Source organism: Agelaius phoeniceus, chromosome 3, assembly GCF_051311805.1.
Source record: "Agelaius phoeniceus isolate bAgePho1 chromosome 3, bAgePho1.hap1, whole genome shotgun sequence".
In the NCBI taxonomy this organism is placed as follows: Eukaryota; Metazoa; Chordata; class Aves; order Passeriformes; family Icteridae; genus Agelaius; species Agelaius phoeniceus.
The window spans coordinates 62,730,593-62,747,038 of record NC_135267.1 but is presented as its reverse complement, the minus strand read 5'-3'; the positions used below and the strand labels follow the sequence as shown (position 1 = coordinate 62,747,038).

Here is a 16,446-nt window from a genome sequence, read left to right as displayed (position 1 = left end):
GACCTGACCTTTAAAGTACTGCTCCAATAATATTTTTCAATAACTATGCTTCCCAGTCTTTCCTTTGCTGGACAAGAGATATGAATCAATTACTGCAGCAAGTCAGTTATGAGCTGGCCACAGCTTTCTTTTCAAACTCTACTGAGAAAAAGCAATTGACCTCCAGCATCCAACATAAAAGTATTGTTCCTCATAAAGCTTCCACTTATTTGCACTGTTTTAGCAAAACAAGGAAGGACAAAAGTTGTTGTACACAAATTGTTGTTGTATCCACCTGTTAAAAAATGAACAAGCAGATTCTAGGACAGAAGAATTTTATTTTTCATGTTTGCACAGTCGGGGTTTTTTTTCTGCTAGGAATGAAGAAATGCAGCTACCAATATAACATGAGAATTTCTAATCTCACTTTGCATATAAAAATATCATCAGGTTGTGAAAAATCTCAGCATAAACTGTAAATACCTGAATGAATTCCAGGATTTAAATACCAACATGTAGCTCTATGACAATTATATATTAGAAAATACTGGCTAAAGCACAAGAAAAAAAAAAGCTTTATCAGGAGAAATATTGACTGAAAACACATCTCACCAAGTGACTAACAAGGAGCTCTTTTGCCATTTCTTTCTAAGTGGGCTTGAAAGTGAGCTACAGCTACTCAAATCTACTCATTCCTGCATGTTCTTCTAAGGGGAATCAACATCCCACCCCAGCTGGGATGTTGATTCCCCTTAGAAGAGCATGCAGGAATAGATATTCCCACTCAAAGTCCTGTGGTTGCTTCTTATGAGTCACCCTACTGTATCTATTACAGGAGAGAACATAATAGATATACATCCTATCACTTGTATGCAGTTCAGTCAATGAAAACACTGTTCTAGCTGATTCTTGCTGCCTGCCTTGAGCTCAGAAATCCTGAGCCACGGGGTCTGCCTGCTGCTTGAACTAATCCCTTGTTTGTTAGCACTGGGACTCCCACCGGTAATGAAATAAAAATAGTATTCCAGGGCAGAAAGCCCAGGAACTAGCAGGACTTTTCTCAGGAGGAAGAACACAACTGTGAAATAATATCCAGTGAATGGCATGTGTAAGTAGGTTGCCTGCTTGCTCTCACTCCAGACTGCTGATGCAGAGATGCACACTCTTCCCTCTCAGAGACAAGCTGAAAGGCTGCAGTGCCCACCTGGCTCTTGTGAGTGGTGTGTGCACACCTCTGTGCTGCCACAGCGTTCATGGATGGTGTGGGAAAGCAACTCCTTCATTCTTCTGCTCCTCATATTTACAGTGGGAAAGATATTAACTGCTAAGAATTGATGGTGACAAATGATGAGAAATCTGCCACTGCTGTGGCCTGATATGATTTTTGATGTCATAAACCCTTATTTGATTTGCAGCTGTTTCTTATACCCTCTCTACTTCTACAGTATCTTTTAAGAAGTCAATACAACAAGATTCCATTTTAACAGAAAGAGTTGCTGAGAAAAGTGTCTTCAATTTCCAGTGCTGATCAAAATCCATTTGTGCAGCAGAGATGATCCTGTGCCTATATAAAGAACACCAAGGTCCTTATTGATGTACTAAAGCATGTTTCACCAGTTAGTTCTAAACTGTTGCTTTTTTTTCCTGTAGGAAAATAAACTCTTCTTGAAGCTTTGTTGTCATCCTGTAACAACTAAATAAAATTGATTTTAGGCAATATAAATGAAAGGCAACATTAATTCAGATGCAACAAACCTGAAAACTCTGTGTGAAATAAATGAAGAAAAGTAAGCAAGGTCTGCCCAGCTGAATAACATAAAAAAGCAGCCTCTTCTTTCAGAACCTTTTGATCTGAATTAAACCTAAAATTGCACCTTCCTTCTCTAGCCTTTACAGAACTACCAGGTTTCTGCAGGATCATATAATCTTCAATCTATTCATTTAGATGCTGGGACATTTCCAGCAGAGAAGCAGTCTGTGAAATGCTGACAGCAGCAGGTCTATAGCAAGCTGGTTTTCTTCTCAAAGACTTCTGGAAACTTCTTCCATAAAAATTTAGTCTTTGGTACATCACCTTGAATTTGGTTTAAAAATATTACACAGATAAACATGGGTTTTTTACATTTAATTTTGTTGTCTATACCACATGTGAAGCTTAGCTCCCTCTCATCCTCCTTCACTGCACTTGAGATGTAATCTGTACTCACACCAGCTACACAGTGATATAAAACCTTAAAGTCATGTAAATTTACTGTAGAATTAAAGGTGTATGGAGGAGATCTGCATTGTAGCTTCTAAATCTGTGCTCTTGTTCCCCTGGTCCTCTCTGGGGCATATTAAAAAGTCATAAAACCTGAAGAAGGGACCAAATATAAGCCACAAGACTGAACCATTACAAAGCAAAAAATCACAAGTTTGTTAAAGTTGGCAGTTAGATAATGTTGAAGAGATCCTGTAGGAGACTCCTGTTCAAAGTTCAGGATATAGGAAGATATGAAGCATCTGTTTCCAATCAGAAGTGACAGCAGGTAAAGCTGGTTGATATAATAAAGACCTGTCTGCACATTAGAGGAGATCTTCTAAAGTGACAGAACTAGGTTGCAGCATTTGGTAAACAATTTTAGCAGGACTATAAAACAGTCTAAAAGGAGTTGATTATTCTCATCCCTGCTTGATGCCGGGGAAAGGTTGTGAGGACTTACCAAACAATATAAGAAATTAACATCCTTCCAATAAAAACATTATGACCAGCAGGGCAGCCTGCTGTTGCAGTCTCATTTTTAAATACTGAAAAAGCAGGACCATGAAAAACCTGGGCATATTTTTCATACCTCACATTGGTGTTTGTAGTGCATACAAGGATGGGCATAGTAAGAGGTAAATTTTACAGAAACTGATAGTATGTACTTGAATAGCCATCAGGTGATCACCAGCCCTTAAAATATGCTCTCTGCATAGAATTCAGTTCAGTATTTGACCAGCCCTTACCGATGCTTTTTCAGCTCTTTCCACTCTATTCTGCAAACACATCCTTGCAGGATGCCAGGCTGAAGCCCCAGAGCCAGGAACAGGAGTGAATGCTACACTATGCCAACTCTACCACTCTGTTTATGAATGTTGTTTTTCAAGCAAAGCTACTGCTTTTATTCCAATACTTCTAAACAAGTGTGATTTCCCTATCTTGAGTTTTATAGTCAGCAAACTAGGTTTATGAACTATAAATTCCTACACTGAAGGTAAAAGCTGAAGAGAGTTAATCAAACGAGACAGAGGATGCCAAAACCACACTAAAGCTGGAACAGAAGGCAGCATATGGAACATCTTGAAGGGATCCATGACAACAGTCATCATTCAGATGAGTTACCTGCAGTTCCCAAATCTATTCTACCACTGGGGTTTGCAGTGACTTTATGTTCAGTAATACTCTAGCTAAGTTGCATACAAATCCTGTCAGTCTTAGACTGAGTTTTGTTATAAACAATAAAATCTGCTTCCTGACTATCCTACCGAAGACAGGACAGACAAACAGCAGAAACAAAACAGTTCAGTATATTTTACTGATAAAATTTTCAGACATTTGCTATGTCAAAGAATTAGGACAGATAACCACACTGAAAATCAGTTTTGTAACTGTAATCCATTATTTTTTATATTGATGGCTGTTTTATTTTTCCTGGCTTTTGTATTCAGAACAACAGTCATTTATAATCAATGACTGTTCAATCATTTCCAGTCACACATTTGCTTCTTCTTGCTCTTCTGCTAAGACAAGAAAGTCTTAGCAGAAGAGTTCAAAATGAGTAAAGAGGAAATTCTTTTATTTTCTTCTTTTTTTTTTTTTTTAGTTCAGTAACCAGTGATGAATCTTATAAAATCCCATTACAAGGCTGACTGCCATGGAACAGAAAACTAATTAATTTATTCTGATGAATTTGTCATGAGACAAATTACTAGGACCACTGACTCACTCTCATCTTTGCACATACATCTTTGGAGCACAGGCACAGCATAGCAGAAGTTACCAGTAATTTTTTTGCAACACTGGTTTTTATCTGGTTTTGTCACTAAACCAAATACTTAACAATGTTCCAGCATACCTGTCATTTAGCTGCTAATACTGCTAGACCAGCATTCAAATACATAGGAGAATAAAATCCATGAGAGTAGACACAGGTGTTCTTCTGAAAGATCACTCACTTCCTCCTGCAGCTGAGTAAATATGAATTTAGATGCACCAAATAAAGAGACTAAACACTGACTAATAAGAGAAGAGGGGTGGCTCTAATTTTAGGTAGGTTTATGCGCACAGCTTTTTAATAAACATAAATATGTGAGTTTGAATGCTACTTTTATCCTAATTTCCCAAGGAAGTGAGACTCCTTGATTCTGCTATTAATTGGTGGTTGCCTCTCCCTGAGTGTCCTCATCCTTCACTTAACAACCTGGCTTACAACTTCTGAAGTTGGCTTTTAGTCTGCAATTGACAATGGGGGAAGAAATCTCCATTACATTAAAATATTGCTATTCCAAACAAAAATTGCTGCTGGAAAGAGCAGAAAGGCTTATATTACTACTTCCACTACTGGAAATACTGCAGTACAAACTTGGCATGCACCTGTTCTGTCTGACCTCTCAGCTGCCCTGTAAGCACTCACATAATGGCAGAATAATTAGCCCCCACATCAGGCACAATATGTGCTTTCTCCCAGCTGGTTGGGTGGAGGAGAAAGGAAAGAGCTGAAAACATGAAAAGAAGTTGAAGCTATACATGGAGAACTAGGGGTGATGAAAGTATTTAAATTAAGGAGAATTTGAAATTAGCAGGAAAAAAGCAGTGAGGGAAAAGCCTGCACACACATAAGTCACAACCTGACCTGGTGGGTTCTGATGCTCAAACCACAGAGTGATTTCACAGCCTGGCACCAGAGGGTTCAACAGCTGATCTGCACATACTGAGTTCTGGTACTGAAGTAACAGAACAAGGTTTGCTTTCACCTGGGCTGGGAAAAAGCAACACTGATATAAATATGTTTTCTTCAGAACTGACCCAGAGAGGAAAGGGCTGGGCTACTTTGCTGCAAGGGCTACAGTGGAGACAACACAGCTGTGTTTATGGGTGAGTCCTTTAGGTACCTAAATCAGCATTAGACATCACTGTACATATTTAAGTTGGCTTTAGAGACCATTATTTTACACTTTACACAACTAAAGAATTCTATCTAAATTAGAGTGCTAAGGTTAATAAGCACAGGTTAATGCTAAATATAAGCAAACACAAAGGCTTGGCAGATGGTTTACTATGTCACCCTTTTGCATCCATTCCAGGTCAGGGTACTGGAAAAAAAATGATAATACATGGTATCATCATTAAATATAATTAATATATCTACAGCATTTTCCTTCACTTTTAGATTTCAAAGCTATTATAAAGTTTCATTACTAGCAGCAGAAGCCAGAATGGAGTCATCCCTATTCTGCAGAAAATGACACAGAATTCAGCTGGGCTCTGAAGTACCAGCAAACACCTATGAAGCATGTTTTGCTCCTGAGCAGCTCACAGACCATATGCTGGCATTAACTTTGCAAGTTACATGACTGAGGTTACTGCATCACACCAAATGATTGTACATTAGAAAATTACAGTAATGGAATAATCTGGTAGTTATGATACTGGACTTGGAATATTTTTGTCCTGCTCTTGGCTCTGCTACAACATTAAGCAAATTATTCAGTTTTTTTTCTCCTCAGTCACTTATCCATAAAACAATGGAATTTTCTTTTTCTGTTTGTCTGTTCATGGCCCAGTGAGTTTGTGAAACAGACTTTCTCCTTTTGTATTTCCACAATACCTACCACAGTGGACCTTAGAATCAGGTGCAGTCTTGCATGTCTCCCTTAATGCAAACAACCATTGTTTATAGCTCATTTTTATCTATATTGTGTTTTAGGATGGATTCGGGACATTTTGCAACCTTTTCCACATTGCAGGTCTACAGCAATGAGCTAAAGTGGGAAAAACATGTCAGCAAAGCAGGGAGAACAGACTTTAAAAATGCCTCCTACCTGCACAGGTGTCTCCAGGGTGTAGATGTGTTCCCCACGCACATTGTAGAACTTGACCAGCGCGCTTTTCAGCAGGGAGCCATTGCTGAGGTCGAGCAGCTGGTTCTGCTTCTCCATGCCTGCTACTGCCAGCAGGTCTCCTTGTGTGCACCACTGCACCACCACATCTGAAACCACAAAGATGTCTGAATCACCACTCACTAGAAACAACAGGAACAGCACTTCCAGATGCTGCAAAGTGACGTGAACAGATAAAACATGCTCTCAGAAGTTCCTTAAGTACTTAGAAACCTATATCCTTTCATTGAAATAGTAGAAAATATGCCACAGATGCACTTTTGAGAAAGACTCTTCATTTTGTAAACTGAAAAAAATGTGTAAAAAACATTCTTTTTACTCTATTGTGAGTCTAGAATGTAATCAGTAGTTGCTCCTAAACACACAAGAACAAGAATTTACTAGAGATGTTGAAACTGATGTGGAAGATCCTACATACAGCTTTGGGGTAAATAAGTGGAATCAAGTTAATATGCAGATAAATAATCTTACTAAGAGAGTAGCAAAGAGTGTTTGTCTGCAAAGGCCTATAATGCAAAAAAGCAGAATATCTGGCAATGCCTCATGTTCTCATGGCTGTCAATGTAACTTTTAACACCACTCAAACTAGAGTTACAACAGTATAGCATGAACCTAAAAGCACTTGGATTGTGTCCATAAATACAGATGGCCCACATATCATATGTTTTCTTTTGCCACCATCACACAAAGATGATGAGGGCTCTGGAGAATCTCTCTTACAAGGAGAAACTAAGGGAGCTGGGCAGGTTTGGTCTAGAGCAGCCAGAAAGTGGACCTCATTATTATCTCAAAGTTTTGTGCAGAGAGGATGGTGCCAGACTCTTTTCAGTGGTGCCCAGTGACAGGACAAGGAGCAATGGCCATAAACTAAATCACAAGAAATTCAACCTCATGAGGAAGAACTTCTTTACACTGAGGGCAGCAGAGGAAGAGGCTGAGGAGTCTCTCTCTCTGGAGACATTCAAAACCCACCAAGACAAGTCCCTGTGCAACCTGTTCTGGAGGACCCTACCTTGGCGGGGGGGTTGGACTGGCTGATCCCCAGAGGTCCCTTCCAACCCTAATGATTCTGTGATTCTGACTTGTAAAAATCAACTCAGCTGCTTATCAGGGTTTTACTGGAATCACACAGGGACTGCTCAGACTCTCATATACATGGATATGAATATAGATATCAGTTACTTCTCTTACAGGCACCTCATGATGAGGGACGCCCACAGCTTAATTTGGGGATGCTTATTTCAAACTCATACCCTCTAGTTCTTTGTCACACTTCTAGAGTAATTCTAAAAAAGCATTTTGCATTTCTGCTTGTGTTTCGAAGGCAGATTTCCATGTTGAAGGAATACCAAGCTAGTATTTAAATCTTTTTACTCTTAAACCAGAGGTGAAAGGCATCTATTTTGTGCTGAGACAAAGTGAAGGTAAAGACAAAACTTTTGTGCTCTGGGATGCTCAGTCTGCCAAGAACCTTTTGAAGACACTTGTGGGCGAGAAGCTGTCTTCAAATGAAGAAGCAAGAGAGAAATGAGAGTTGGCAGGAAGGATCTCAAAATTGTTTCAAGTTGTCAACTTGTCATTTATAGGGACTTTTATGTGTAATTTAAAATGGCTTTGTATTATTTCAACCTTCTGATATTTCTCATGGGAATTATGCTTCTGTACATATCAGAGGGAAGCCGCATGTTCCTCAAGGTAATTTTTCCACAGCTAGGCATTGTATGCCTCTTGTTTTCTCTTAGTTTTCAGTCCTCTAAGTAACCTACAATGGGATTTAATTAATGTTTCTTGGACAGGAAAAAATAGGCAGGTTAGAAATAAACAAGGCAAGCTGATCAGCTCCACTTTTGGTAACTGGATAACTACGGAACTACCATAATGAAAAAACTGTCTCTTTTGGATACATGTCCTCAGGTAAAACTTTCAGCTGATTCCCATGACAAGAGGAAGATGAATGTCCAGCAGTTTTCTCTCTCTCTCTCAAAGTCCTAGATTAGACTGCTGCAAAGGCAGCAAAGGGGGTGGATATGGACTGCAGCATCCCTCCAGGGCGTTGTGGCTCTACTGACAGACTTGGCACTGCTGGGAGGATCTTCAATGACTACTGGACCTTTACACAAAATAACTGGTGAACAGGTTCTCAGCACTAGCAGAGAGATTAAAAATCAAATGGAGGTTTCATTTAGGGTAATGGTCTACAAGTGAATCAGTGGGTCAGTCACCCCTACTTTCCAGCCAGCACAGGCATGGAAATCAGCAAACCTTGAACACAGAGCACTGTAAATGTGCAACAGCTCTAGAGGCAGTAGTTGTGGCTAACTAGTACAATTAATAGATGTAGCTCAGCAGTTCTGCAGGAAGCAGTGCACTGAGAATCAGAGTTAAAAAGCACCAAAAAAATAAAGGATACATTTGAACAGTTCAGGACCTCCACCAGGACTCGCAAAACTACCAGGACTGTTCAAGCTGGATCAAAAGAACTTTTATTTGGGTAATCAAATTATCAAGGTTTCTCCTCTGTCAATTTAACAGAAATATTATCAGTAAAATGACAACTCTGCAAAACTAGTACAATATGTATATTCTCTATATATTAAAAATATATTGCTACTGCTTGAAATAATTTCATAGTTGCCTACTTTAAAAATACAATGAGTAGCCTACAGCGGCCAATAAAGGCAAGGATATCTGCTGCAGAGATCACAGAGCAATACTTTGAGATTTTAAACACAAACACATGAACAAGGACTTGCAGTCCTTGCACATTCTTGCCTGTGATAAAATCCAGTAAAATTTAGAGTCACTTGAAAAAAATTATGAAGCTACAGGAAGTGTGAACATCTACATAGAACCAGACATAAAATACTTTCCACTGTAGAGTGCTTAAAACAACAATATCCCAATCATCTTTCTCTGTCTCACACACATTCCCAATCCAGTAAGATGCTGCATGTTTTTTGTCTACTGATGACAAAAATGTAGTCAAGCTTATAACTAATAAAAATATTCCTACCCAATCTAGCACATTAATATTTTGCTACAGGAGGGTAATAAATTTAAGGGATCTTTTTTGCACCAGTGAAAGTCAGTGGCGAAGGAGAAACAGGACACACATCCTCAGCAAGATAGAGCCCTGCAACTCTAAACAGAGAATAAGATGGGGTCTGTTTCTCCTACTGTTTCTAGTTGAAAGCTAGACTAGATGACAACTCAAGACTGCTCTGTACCCTGATTACTCTAATATTGTAGAAATGCTGAGCAGACCCATTGGTGATTATCACAAGTTGGCCCCAGTTCTCCACACTTTTGGTATCCTTTCACTGATGAAGTTTTCTGGATTGTAGGGTTGTCTCATGATGCTGCGTTTTGGCACTCACACATTTCTGGGGCTGGCACAGGAGAAAGGAATGGAACAGAAACCTTACAGGTGATGTTTTTACCTCCCAAGACTACTGTACATAACGGACCACCAAAAAACTGTGGGGACAGTGTAAGGGCAACTTTTCACCAAAAACATCCCACTATTTCAGAACAGCTAAGAGTCTGCTCCAACAGCCTAATTCTCTTTTCACCTAATTTAAAACTAATTCACCTGTGGAGATGAAAAAGCTTCGGTGGAACCTATATTTAAGCATGTGCCTATGTGCTGTATCGAATTAAAATATCTCTGCAGGCAAAGCACAGTAAATTGCACAGAGAGTGCTGGCAAAGTAAAGGACATTTTTAATAGGTAAGAACAGTAAAAATTTCAATGTGAGTTAAAGATTTTACATGGAATACTGATTGTACAAACATTTGTGCAGATCACTTAGCAAAATTTATAGTAATAATCACTGGAATGTTTTCTCTCTCAGAACAACTTGCCTCTTGACAATTAATAATTCTAGCAAGTTTTCAATAATTGTGAGAACCAAAGCAGAATTGCAATTTATACAGGTTACCAAAAGCATGGAAGATCTTGTGAAATAGACATGCAAAGGAAGTGTTACGTAGCAGAGACATTCACACAAAGAACTGTAATAATATTAATGCACTCTGCTGGAAAACTGCAGAGCAAATCAGTTGCCCTACAAAACTGCCACAAAAACACGATCTCAAAAATATTGTGAAGCATTTTTTCAAACACAGAAACTCCATCAGCCAAGAACTGCTCTTCCTCCAGCAGGTGTCACTGCTGGAAACGGGAATAACAGCGCTCAGGGCTCCTGGGTTAAGGAGCAAGAGGCACAACAATGTAACCTATGCACACATCATCAAAAATACAAGAAAAATAGGGCACGGGAGAGGGAGAAACAGCTTCTTATTCGTACCTTTCAGCCCTGAGCGGATGATAGTGGGAGACAAGTCATCGTAATTGTTCATTAAACTGATGTCTCCTGACGTGAAGCTGACAGTCAGTAGTGGCTTGGTGTTCTGCACCGGGACTGGATAGGCAGCTGGTCCATCTGCAAAACAAGGCTCTGAGTGAGCAAAAGGTGAGCAACCAAAAATAATCACATCCAGGTCAAAACACACTGTACTTCAGCCTACCACCATCAGGAGTTGTTCCAAGCCTCTCTACCTGCTTATTTCTGCAACATCTGTGGGCACAAGCAAAGCAGGTTTAGCTAGTTAAGCTTCTCTGTTTCTGTGAAACCTCAGTGCTTTTACTTTGTCAATTTTCGCTGCACCATATCCACAGTGATTTATGCATATACTATTATGTTACATTGTGGTGTTTTTTCAGTCTTTCTCCATTCTCAACTCCCCAAAGTGACAAAAAAAAATGGAAAACCAGTGCCTTAGAAGACTTCCTCAGAATCTCAGTTGAAAACCAGCATGATGAACAATATAATGACATTAAAAGCAATTTGTTCTATACCCTTTTCGCTTGGGCAGGTACCAGGGACTCCTCCTGGGGTCACACAGAGACATTTTAAGAACTTCAAAGAGAACATACTGACCTTTCACAAATTACTGCATTCTAAATGTCTAGGCAGCAGCATGAAAAGATACCTGCCATTCTGCATAACAGGATCCAATGCACCCAAAAGCAGAGGTGAGCCCAAATGGAACACTTGGCTTTAAAAACCATTTTTGCAAATTCTCTGGTCCTCTGAGCTTGTTTTTCAGCAATTCACTAAAATTCCTTTGCTCAAATACTTCATGACCTATATTGGCATCTGCAGCTTTTGGTGTTTAACTCCTGTTTACAGTTTCTGAGAGGAGATGCCACTTGTCCCTGATTAAGTGCCTGTCAAGGCCCAGCCAACATCTTTCCAGTCAACAAAAATGTCAGAACCAGTTAGGAGTAGTATTGTTTCCTGAACTTGTAAAAAAGCTGATGAGAAAGAATTTTGGAGAAGAATGTCTAGTAACTGGCACCTCTGTGTGTATATAATTTAATAAGAAAATCCCAACAAACTTCTAGTCCTTCCTACACATCTGTGTGAGTCAAAGGCTTGTCACCTTTGAGAGGTTTATGCTGCATCTGCTCTAAAGAAAACAGATCATGTTTGGGTAATCATTAAAATAGGCTTGTAACGAGTCCACCCACCCCCTGACTGACTCAGAAAAAGCTAACACACACATTTGGATCATTTAAGCTCTCATCTGCAATTTCACCATCCTCCAAATGGAACCTCAGTATTTCTGAAAAACACAACAAAACCCCAGGAAAAATCCAATTTATTGTTGTTGTCTGTCTTGCTTTAGGAGCTTGCTAGGTTGAAGTTAGTTTCTTTCCTTCTAAGGGAAGAAATCTTACCCATTACCAGAAGTAAGGCATGAAAGCCAGAACAAAATCCAGTTTTAAAATATTCTAACATTTTACCAGGTGATCAGATTATCTTCCTTCAATATACGTTAAATACATAAGCTTGTTATATAGTGGAAAAGGTAGATTTTTTAGTGTGAATCCAAATTAGAGTTAAAACTGAAAAAGTCCTCAATTCAGAGGTTCAGATCCAAGACCCAAATTCAGAATTATTTTTGAATAATTGTTATGTATTTAAAATTTTCACTGTACAATCACTGAGTGTTATAGAAAGTTAGTTCTTAATGTAGTTCAGGCTTTATACACTGAAACACAGGAACAGCTCACCTAGAGCTTATAAAGTGATCAATCACATCAGTGGGAAGCATTGTCATTACTTGAATGAGAAGGGTGGGACAGACTGTGCATGAGCACCTAAGCCTCGTAAGTCTCTGCTACTGATGATTTCCAAAGACTTTAAAACCAAAATATTTCACCAAACAAGTTGTATTGAGACTTAAGGAGAGAGAAGGATTTATTCCTGACTCAAACTGGCAATGTGCTCTGAAGCATGTGAATTAATAACTCCAGCCAACTCCAGTCACCCTGCTTCTACCCCATGTCATTGCAGGAAATATCTTCATTTCTGAGCCTTCTGCAGTATTTATGGAACTCTTTATGTCAGGACTATGAAGGATGGGACTGTAACGATGAGCTTTACAGAAATCCTACAAAACAGAGATAACACTAAATATATAGTACTTCACACCATGTCTAGTACTGCTGCCTTTTCACATGAATCTATATAATAGTGCATTAATTTCTGTGGCTGCACTCTGTACTTCCATACACACCAACCACTGCAATACCTCATGCCTGCTTATCAGTGAAACCTGACATATCCATGTCTACTGTTTTTCACTCAGCCTTACTGAAAACTTATCGAGCTTTGTGACGTTATTTCATTTGTGCAGAGGCAGAGCAGCACAGATGAGGCATGACCTGCAGCAAGGCTGGTGGCAGAGCTGGAACAAACCCACTCTCCCATACCAGCCCTCTGCTCCACGAGAGCTTGAAACTGTGGCCACCCTGCTGGTTTTGTAGGGCGTGACATCGCCCTGGCCTTTGGGATGCCTTCATGAGCAGGTGCAAAGCTGAAGCAGAAGGATGTGCACAGGACCTACCCTGTGGTGGGGAATAGTCGTCCGAGTCCGTGTCGCTCTCGCTGCTGTCCTCCACCAGGAAGCTGGGGTAGTTCCAGGACATGTTGAGGATGCCATCTGACTCATGAAGGAGCACGTGGGCCAGCATGCGCCCGTGGCAGTCCATGACAATAACCTGTCCATCAGCAGTGCCAAACAGTACCTAAAAATGACACAACAACCCTCAGTCCCACCAAACGTCAGCCACGGGGCCCTCCTTCAAATGCATGTTGTCATTAACCAGCCATCCTGGAAATCAACTGAAAGCAAAGCAGTCATGGATGTGAAAGGGTGCCAGAATAGGACCCTGCAATCAAAGATGAATGTGAAGAATGAAGTTAAAGCAGCAGAGTCTACAGGCAAGTTTGTAAAATCTGTGAGCAAGTAATGTTTCATGGTGGATGCATTTCATTCACTTTAATATGAGACATTACACTTCATTTGAACTTGATTATTACCAAAATTGAGCTGGCAGAAAGGCTACCACAGATTATTTAGTATTCTTGGATAATACAAAAACTCCTAAACCTGGTGGCAGAAAAGGTGTGCATCAGTCATAACAATATCAAAAGAAAAGACACAGCTGACCAAAGTGAGGTCCTAGCAGAGATTTCAAATGGTTCATGAGAAATAGAAAGCTGAATAGAGAAGGACAGGTTATTCAGCTGATGCGTAGACAAAGTGGGAGAATGCCTTCCAAAACCAAAAAAGAGACAAAAGCAGTATGATCAGGCAGCTGGAAGGAGATTAACACAGGCCAAGGGGAAGGTAATAAGGCAACATGCTGCACATCCAGGAAGAGATGAGAAGAGCTTCCGCCCACCATTTCAAACAGAAAATGGATAATCCAAGTTTTTTCTTGTCCTTAAACAACTCCATAGCCAATCACAGACTGAAGTCAGACTGACTGGAACCTGCAATTTCCTTTTTAATAAATTCTTCTTGAGGATTTAAGAAAGTTAAGATCTTGCATATTTGACGAATTTTAAGAGAAAAATCAGGAAATAAGGACTAATAAATCCTAAAGCAATAAATGGATTAGCCAAGGCTGTTGCTGCCGTCACATAATTCTGTATGAGGCAAATACACTTTAAAGCAAGTTTAAAAGCACCCATCAACTTGAAAACTAGCCAGCATTAAAAATGAAGCTCAAAGGAAGTTCAAACCTTACACTTGCTCTTCAGTCAACCACCTATTTCCAGTAAATTTAAGGTTCTAACAATTAAATGCCCAGGTCAGAAATTCACCTAGCCTTGGATCTTACCCTTAAGAATGGTCAAGTGTTTGGAGAAGAGTAAAAGAACAGGATGCACTGAGCAAGCATCTCCCCCCACACTCCTGCAGCTTTCAACAAAAAAAACCCCACAATCCCTCTTCTCTGATAATTGATAATTTCATTTGGCAACCTTTAGCTCTTTACACTGAAAGAAACACGAATAATTGTTCCCTACTTACATTCTTAACATTGGTCACAAATTTACAGACCTCTATTATGTAATTGCCTGGTCATCTCTTTCCCAAGCTGAAGAATCACAGCCCACTTAAGATCTCCATGTACACTTCTTGTTCAAAGCCTGCAATCACCCTCAGTGACCTCTGCAGTCAGAGGTCTTCTTTTCTATCTTCCTACTGAGAGGCTGTGTCAGACTTGCAGCAAGCAATGTGTGTACTGTATCACACTTATTCAACAGTAGTCTCCTAGGAAGCAATTGTCATTTTTGCACTTTTGAAAGTTCAGAAAGGAAGTGTGGTTCCTTAAGCCTTAGTAAAAAACCCCAAAAAACATGCCAAAGCAAAAAAACCCAAACCAAACCAACAAAAAGAAAAAAAAAACCACCAAACCAAAAAAACCCCAAAACACAAAAAACCCCAAACAACCACAAATCAAAACAAACAAAAAAAATTAGAGTTCTTTTAATGATCAACATAATGAAGGTTGTAAACTAGAATGGCAATTTAACAGAACTCCCATAAAGTCATCAAAATCTTAAGGAAAACAATGGAGTTGTTTCCCATTATCAAAAATATTTAAAAAAATCTGTATCTGGCTGCCTTACTGTAATCATTACAGGTTAAAAATATTTTTGTGTTAAATCGTTGCTGGGTTAAAACAGCAACTGAAGTTTGCTACAAGCCTCAAAATACTATTCTTAGGTGTAAGAGCAAGCATTCAACCTTTGTTCATCTCACACTATCCTCCCTTGTGATCCCTTATTCTATTCTTTTTCCACTTGTATCATCACATCTCCTTTCACACTGTTCACTATTTCCACTGTTTTCACATGCATGATCAGTGCATGGCCACTGTCACTATTCATTTTCAACACAGCCACTCTCTGATCTCAACAAAACAAACTTTTACAAAGGCAAAATCCTACCAGTTGTCACTGCTAGCTTTTCACACCACTCTCAGTCTACTAGGGATTAGTTTCTAGTTAGTCTACAAGAAGTTCTGGAACTGCAAATACTCAGAGAGGGGAGCTGAGCCTCTGTTGTTTCTGAAAATAGCAGTACAAGAGTCTGCCTCCTAAAACCCCGCAGAAGCATTTTATAATTGGGTAGGAACAAAATCTTTGTATTCATCACTCAACAGTTCAGTCTCATCTCAATCCAAAGCTAATTCTTTTGAGTAACACTGCCCCCAAATAATTTTAAATTATGAAGTCCTCAGTAATTTCCAGTTCAGAACAGCTGCATGTCAGCATATTAATTCTTGCACTGGAACTTGAGAGAGCTCTTTAGCAACCTAGAAATATCAGAGGGCACACTTCATCTCTTCAGCCAGGCTGTAGGTTTCAAGGAGCAGCTGTAAGTTTCAGGGTTATTGTAGCAATACAACCTTTAAGATGAAAGCATTTATCAGCCTGATAGTCCTGCTGGCTGAACTCCTGCTGAAGCTGTAAAAATGTCTAATGGTGTTATCATCCATAACATTACTCAGGTTATAAATGCCACACTCAAGCTACTTATGTCAGATGAATAAAACTCTCTTGACCTTCAGACAAAAGGTTGAGCCACAGGATATCCCTAAAGGATCTAACAGAGAAATTAAGAAGTTACATTTTAGATACTTAAATAATTTTTTTGTGTGTGTGTTTGCAGATCTAGGAGGTCAGAGAGAATGTTGAAAAAGGGAACAAGTTATAGTGGTTTGTTAACCCTTGAACACAAAAGCTAAGTGATAATAATTTAAAAAACCCTAGTACTTATTTTGAAGTGGTTCTTTGGCCCCTTGTTCTGTTCTTCTCTTGACTCATCTCTTCTCCTTTCCTACTGCTTGTTTTTACAACTGATCTTACATGTATTACCAACTGCAGAATTGCATTTGCAGAATATGGAAAATCCAATAACCCAACACCTAAAATCACCCAGTACCTTCTGAGTGTGAGT

At 39.4% G+C, this 16,446-nt stretch overlaps 1 protein-coding gene across 4 annotated transcripts in view; it reads right to left on the bottom strand.

The window, feature by feature from the left end:
- Nucleotides 1-16,446, bottom strand: part of TULP4 (TUB like protein 4) — a 150,720-nt gene that overhangs the window by 27,428 nt on the left and 106,846 nt on the right. For all 4 annotated transcript variants that reach the window (XM_054630706.2, XM_077175437.1, XM_077175436.1 and 1 more), the window contains 3 exons: nt 13,039-13,219; nt 10,431-10,565; nt 6,043-6,209 (listed from right to left, as the gene is read on the bottom strand). In XM_054630706.2, the coding sequence (XP_054486681.2) occupies nt 6,043-6,209; nt 10,431-10,565; nt 13,039-13,219 (483 nt within the window). The remainder of the gene's footprint in view (nt 1-6,042; nt 6,210-10,430; nt 10,566-13,038; nt 13,220-16,446) is intronic.